Source organism: Sinocyclocheilus rhinocerous, unplaced genomic scaffold (genome assembly GCF_001515625.1).
Source record: "Sinocyclocheilus rhinocerous isolate Xijiao unplaced genomic scaffold, SAMN03320098_v1.1 scaffold306, whole genome shotgun sequence".
NCBI lineage: Eukaryota > Metazoa > Chordata > Actinopteri > Cypriniformes > Cyprinidae > Sinocyclocheilus > Sinocyclocheilus rhinocerous.
The window spans coordinates 856,682-863,497 of record NW_015662161.1 but is presented as its reverse complement, the minus strand read 5'-3'; the positions used below and the strand labels follow the sequence as shown (position 1 = coordinate 863,497).

General features: G+C 39.0%; 1 protein-coding gene across 1 annotated transcript in view; it reads right to left on the bottom strand.

Annotated features, from left to right (window-relative positions):
• Positions 1-251: 251 nt before the first annotated feature.
• The window catches only part of LOC107727549 (probable G-protein coupled receptor 158), a 43,561-nt gene continuing 36,996 nt past the window's right edge, over positions 252-6,816 (bottom strand). Inside the window, exons 9-11 of the mRNA XM_016537439.1 lie at positions 3,236-3,341; positions 2,977-3,123; positions 252-2,034 (exon numbers count right to left, since the gene is read on the bottom strand). Of these exons, the coding sequence (XP_016392925.1) occupies positions 298-2,034; positions 2,977-3,123; positions 3,236-3,341 (1,990 nt within the window). The 3' untranslated portion in view covers positions 252-297. The remainder of the gene's footprint in view (positions 2,035-2,976; positions 3,124-3,235; positions 3,342-6,816) is intronic.

The following is a 6,816-nucleotide window of genomic DNA, read 5'->3' as shown; positions in this document are numbered from 1 at the left end:
TGTTGTTGTTGTCTCATACTTTTAGATACGCTGTTATTTGTAAATGCTACTGCTTATGTTGTTGTAGTCCCTACCAGCCATTTTTGTAGGCATTAAACTGCCAGAATTTAAAAATATATTTTAAAATATCTCCGTTTGCATTGAACTGTCAGCTTCGTAACTTTGCAGATATTGTTTATGTTCAAACAGCAACATTACACACTAACTAACGTTAAAAAAGTGAAATCGCAATGAACCACCCCTTTAACTTTCATCTTAGAAAACCTACTGGAGTGGTCTAATTTTGTGATTGCTGTGTCATGCACTTTTCCCTGACAGCTTCTCATCAAAGTCCCATGGACAAACTTCAGCCATGTTGAGGTAAGTGGAGGGTGTTCGAGTTGTGTGGTTCTCAGTCGTTGCAGGCTGTTTATCATTTGAGGTAGCACTTGGCAATACCTCTGTCTCCCAGGGGCAAACGTCAGCACGCTTACTGATGGCGGAGTCTCTAGTATAGCTCCTCCTTCTTCCAGATGCCACTGTGGCAACTTGGTCTCCCTCTGATGATTGGCTTGTGCGACGCTTCTCGGAGGGTTTACTTGAGGAGCTTCTCCGGTCCTTACTCTTGGACGTTTGTTTGTCATCTTCTTTATCCTTAGCTTTGTCTTTGGCGGAGCAGGATCCTTTTCTTTTCGAGCAAGAATCTCTTCTCTTTGAATGATGTGTGGGGCTGCAAGTCTTGTCCTGGTTGGGGGACAGAGGGGGATCGTAATCCCAAGGGCAGATATCCACCATGAGAGCTGGAGGCTGCAAAAGGCTTCCTGTGGACTTGGAGATGTCTGAGAGGATGATCTTGGGATTTCCATCCGTGGGAGTGACACTTTTCTTGCGGCTTGTTCTCTCGGGGGACAGTCCTACAGGCTCCCTTTGTTGCACTGGTAGATCCTCGAAGTTCCACGGACTTGTGTCTTTGTGGGCATTGAGGTTAAGAGGTGATTTGGGTTTCCTCTCTTCATCCCTGTCCCCAGTCTTATCTCTGGAGCGGCGCCGGTTTGACGGAGATTGGCCTAACCCTTTTTGTTTGTGTTGAGACTTGTGTCCACTTTTTGCACTGCTCCCATGGATCGTATTAGTTTCGGTGGGAGCAATGGAAACATGCTTCTGGGACTTGCCCTCCGTTGGAGTGGGTAACTCCTCCACTTCCCAAGGGCACACCTCAGAGAGGTCGTACAGGTCCTTGCTCTTCCCTGGTTCTGAACAAATGGAGGGCTGACTGCCACTCACTTGCTGCTTCATGATGCCCATCTTACTAGGCGTTTTGGTGTACTCAACCGACTGGCTGATGATCATTTTTGGTAAACACTCAGGGGATTCGTCGACTTCCGAAAGCGCCGTGCTGTCCCTTGCTTTGAGACCCTTTTTACTGGCATCTTCCACACTGTGGGTCTTCCCAGCAATCCCCAGTGTCCTTTCTCTGGCGCTAGCAATGACAGACAGTGACTTCTGTAACATCGAGGTCCGAAGATGTACAGGCTTTTTTTCTGCTGCTAGGTTATGTGCACTGGCGGACTTGCACACTAAGGGCACTGACTCGGTAGATTCAGCTAACTCGACCTTTGGCTCCTCAGGGTTCTTCTTGTTGGACCTCCGGCCCATCAAGGTGTCAAGCAGAGAAGTCTCAGTAGTAGAGTTCTCCATTTTATCTTCATGCACTCCATTGGTTTCCCCACCTTGGTCATGCGTATGGTCATAGCTGTGAGATCTCTTCAATGAGAACATCTTGCTCTTTAACGATTCTTCCCTTGACTTCCCAGAGTGAGACGGGTCAAATGGGTTTCTTCTCAGGGTGCCTCTGTTACTCCCATGGTCACTTGCATCTCGATCTTCCCGGCTGTATTGCCGACTCACTGTCTCTGGTATTTCTGTGATGCGGCGCATTAGTGTCCGTCCAAGTCCTCTCTTGGAACTGCGTTTTTTCTGTAAGTGAGGGTTATTGGCCAGCATCTTCTTTCTTTTATAGATCTCCAGTTGGGCATAGAGTTTCTTGAGCTCCTCCTGATAAAGGCAAAACACACATAAAACTGACACACAAAACATAGTTAAGGTTTTCACTCTTGTAGAAGAACCAAACTCAGACACCTCTAGTCTAAACTGACCAAAATATGAATTAAGTGAAAAAGAACCCAATTTTCTTTGCATTAACATTTATGTTAAGTGTTTTTGCAAGTAGATTGTGAAGAGTGAAGTGAATATAGTAAAGAAGGAAGACAGGATTGGAAAGGACCAAAAGCTGGGATTTGAACTCCAGTTGCCAGAAGCACAACTGCACTAAATGCCAGGGCACCGGCCAAGAGGCTATTGTTTTTTGACATTAAAGTGAACTCAGATCATATTTTGCTTGTGATCTGGTCTCCATCGATAATTTAGAGATCTGGGAATCAACACACAATGGAAAGTTCTTGATTACTGGATACATATTTTACAGAGAGATGGTACTCATAAAGAATAAGTATTCAATATTAATACTAAGCAGTTCAATATTAATACTCACTATTCCATTACCATGGGAACCCTATAATTTACTCATGCTGTCATCTCAATAAGACTGGAATAAAAATTAACACTGCCCCTGTCATGCTCATCATCATTACCTTTTTTACAGGTAACCTATGATGGCTAAAATTATTTGTAATATTCAGAGCTATGCTAAGAATTTCCTGCTAAGAAGTACAGTTTTCTCAAGTTCAAGGTAAGTTGGAGCTTCAATTTCTTGCAAACTGCTATTAAATCCCTAAAATGCACCTAGTCTGAAACACGATAAGAGTACTTAAACAAAACACAGAGATATCACTAACAAGACTGTTCACTGAAATTTAAACAGAAATCTAAATGAGATTCTTAATCAACACTAGACAATTTTGAACAATGTGGTCAGATTTTTAGGATACTGTTTAGGAGATTGTCTAAATGTTCAGAGAACCAGTGAAGATGTCTTACCCTAATGTCCTCGGGATCCAGACTGTGCTCACTCCAGGCAGATGTTATGCTGCTGTTCAGGCAGGAGCCTGAGTGACCCATATCCAACTCCTCTTCATAAGCCTCTGTGGCTATATCCTCCCGTGTATGAGTTCCAGTGAACAAGAACTGCAGTGAAGGACGAAACAATCTATGAACCTTTCTCAAAAACACGACTGTGTTAATCTTCATAAGCTGTTTGCAGACATTCTATAGATTTAATGACAAGGATAATAATCACCTTTGGAATGAGAAGCAATCCCAGAGTAACCGTCACTGTCAGGTGCGTGTGGACGAAAAATAACATTAGCATCCAATCTGGATGCAGCCCAGTGCCGAGAGAGAACCTGTAGATCACACCAAAGCTTGTTAAAGGTGCCAAAAGCAAATTTCATCACCACATGCAGGCCGGTCCTCTGACTTTTTTTTTTTTTTTTGACATGCAGCCCAGTGCCAAGAGAGAACCTGTAGATCAGACCAAAGCTTGTTAAAGGTGCCAAAAGCATCACCACGTGCAGGCCGCTCCTCTGACTTTTTTTGGACAGAGCATCACAAATGGCAGATCAAAGCTAAATAAAAGGATCAGGAGCAAATTTCCCAACATAGAGCTTCAAACAGCATAATGAGGGCAAATGTAATTGAAAGTGTGATGTGGTGTGGCATCTAAGGGCTTACTCTGTTTATTTAAACAAGGTTTAGTCAACAGGGTTAGGTATCCTGATGATTTTGGAGGCAACGGAGGTCACCATTCCTCTGTCATGCAAAGAGTATTGAAATTCTGGCTCATTAATCACACTGCCTTTCAAGAGCTGCTTTGGCAAAGCATCAAAACAGAGCATCACCACTTTTCAGACAAACAGAGCTTATCTGCTTGAACCAGCAGGGGTTGCAGACATCGGCAAAGAAATGGAGTGTGGAGAAACAGATTCTGCTAAAACTGCTAGGCACTGTGATACCTCCATCATAAATAACACCAGCGCATTTTTACTCCACAAGTATACTCTAGGGCAGAGGTTCTGACTCGGGACCCAGATTATAAATGCATGAAGTAGCAGCCCAATGCACTACCAAAACTGTTTATCATTCAAAAATAATGCAGTTGCTCTTAAAAAAATAAAATGTCCTTAAATGTATTGACATTAATTGCATAGACCCAAAAATATGCAGCATTTTTAACAGGCAGAATACTGACATTTTTGAGACTTATACTGCCTTCAAGTGCACCTGGGAGTACCTCAGAGCATTTGTTATTTCAACATGCCACATAACAACTGCATTTCAAAATTATGACAATTATTATTCAATCACATATTTATGCATATCAAAACGAAACGTGTTACATAAAGGAAACTTTAAAAGTTGATTAACTCGCAAAAATTATTATAATTCACTACAAATTGCTTTCTGCTCACAGATATATTATATGATATTACTTTCCACAATTTTTCAAATCAACTTCCCCCTTTCCATTGTCACAGCTGATGTATCATCTCACTCGTATTACATTACTTTGCTCAGACATTCATGTGCTCGGATTTCGTAATTATGATATTTCCAACTCTGCTTAAAGGGCACAATAAGGAAAATACAAAATCACATTGGTACTTACATCTTCATTGTGGTGGCCATGTGCACTCAACCCATACATACATTCATTCTGATATGACTTGAACGCAGCATGTGACCTATTTTTGGGTCGTGACCTACTAGTTGAGAACCAAAGCTCAAGAGAACTCACGGCTATTTCTCACAGATTCTGAAATATTTCCTAAACGTCCACTTGCTAGATCTATGCCTTTTTTATTATTTATTAGAGAAATAAATGAAAAGATTTCTGTGGTCAAAGAGAGTGAAATGAAGGAGCACTAGAGCAGTCTGAAAGATGTCAGACTGAGGGTGAGACAGGAACAGGGTGAATGGGTTTATTTTAGGCTTTAGTAGTTTTATGTGTGAGCTGTCTGCAGCAGGCATATTTTATGAACCTTCTCTCAAGTGGCTTATCAGTGCTGTCTTCATGATGCATGTCGTTTAGCTGAGGCCAGCTGTCTTCACCTTTTTTACAAGTCTAGTAGTGTAAAGTTCTGCTGATGTGATCCGGTTTTTACTTTCTAATTGGGGCCCAGACAACTTTCAGTCATTATAGGGGGCTTGGTTACACAATTCATGTTAAACAAACCCCTGCAAATGTGCAGTTCAGTGTCACACTCTGGGAAATGACGGTAGCAGACAAAATGGAGATATGTGTGTCTGCACAGAGCCAGTAATGCTGGTAAACCTGTTAAATTTAGCATACTAAGTGCAAGAACACCAGATCCAGATGTGAAGTCCCTTGTAAAAAAAAAAAAATGTATAACGTTTTATAACGTGTACTTATTATGTAAAAAATATAAAATAATTTACTTTAGTGCAAAATGAATGTAATGTTTTCAGGACACTTTCTTGCATATTAATTGTAACTAAAAGAAAATGTATAAAATTTTATGTATTTCATAATTCATAATTTCATAGTTACTTATATATTGTCTTTAAAATAAAAGTTCAAGTGTACTATTGAATGTACTGAAAAGCATTTATAGTAAAATTAAAATTTAAAGTAAATTATATTTTTTTAAATTAAAGTAATTTCTATTAAAAGTTGTATACTGTATATATTTGTAATTACACATTTGCAATGAGGAAGTTGCAATTTAGTACATTTAACGTTCATTAACTTTAAATGTAATATTGAATAACGCTACAGTTTAAATAGTACTTTACAAATTATAATCATAATTATAAATGATTAAAGTATTTTACATATGCTTTATAATTTTAGTCAACACACCAAAATAAGTGCAATTAAAAAAAAATAAAAAAGACAAACGAATCTTAAAGCGTAATGGTTTAAAATATACTTTACAATAAAACTTTTCATTTGACATTGTTACAAAATGCACTTTAATTAATAGTATATTATCTGTAAAGTATAGTTACTTAGAATGATACTTCGACACAACATTGCACATTCAATACAATTAAGGGCACTTCTTTTTCACAGTAGGTAACTATCCATTAAAGACAATTTACTTGGAGCAAATATACTGTATATACACACTATACTGTATATACTGTAAATATACAGATGCTCGTCCACATAGTATTCCCACCTCAGAAAGGACAGCTTTAGACAATTTCACATCTCTAAAAATGAACAGGTTTTCACTGAATAATTAATGTAAGTGCTTTAAAAAATACAAGCTTCACATTTCCGCTTTAAAACCCTCTTGTATGTTGACCTGGTTTACCTCTATTCTAAGTGTGCTATACTAAAAACACAGAAGATTTAAAACGATTATTTGCAGTAACCAGTATGCATTATGTCACAAATGCTGTCAACAGAGCTTGTGTTCAGTGTTTTGAATGCAGCAAACATTCCTTTAGGAAGCTTTCTTAAGACTGCTGTGGTAAATATAAGTGGATGTGGGCTGGAGTTTCATAAGATGCAAATATTATACTGTCACTCTCTAAAGAAAACAGGAAGTCTCTGTTCCTGGTGGGTGTAGTAACTGACATTTGGACACTCTTGAGGGAATGCGATGACATGCTGCATAGAATCACTTTAACGCCTTACTGAAACAACAGAGAGTTTGTGTTGGACAAAAATCTCCACGCAAATAAAGAAAAGTTCTTTTTAAATTAAACAACATGGGCTCATCTTTTAAATTGTAATTTATTGTATGTTTAAAAATACAGTTGTTACATTTCTAAGCTGATTAGCATTAGCAATTAGCCTCTGCTGGTAGATTGCTGTGTAAGGTCCTATCCCACTTTCTCAATTCCTAA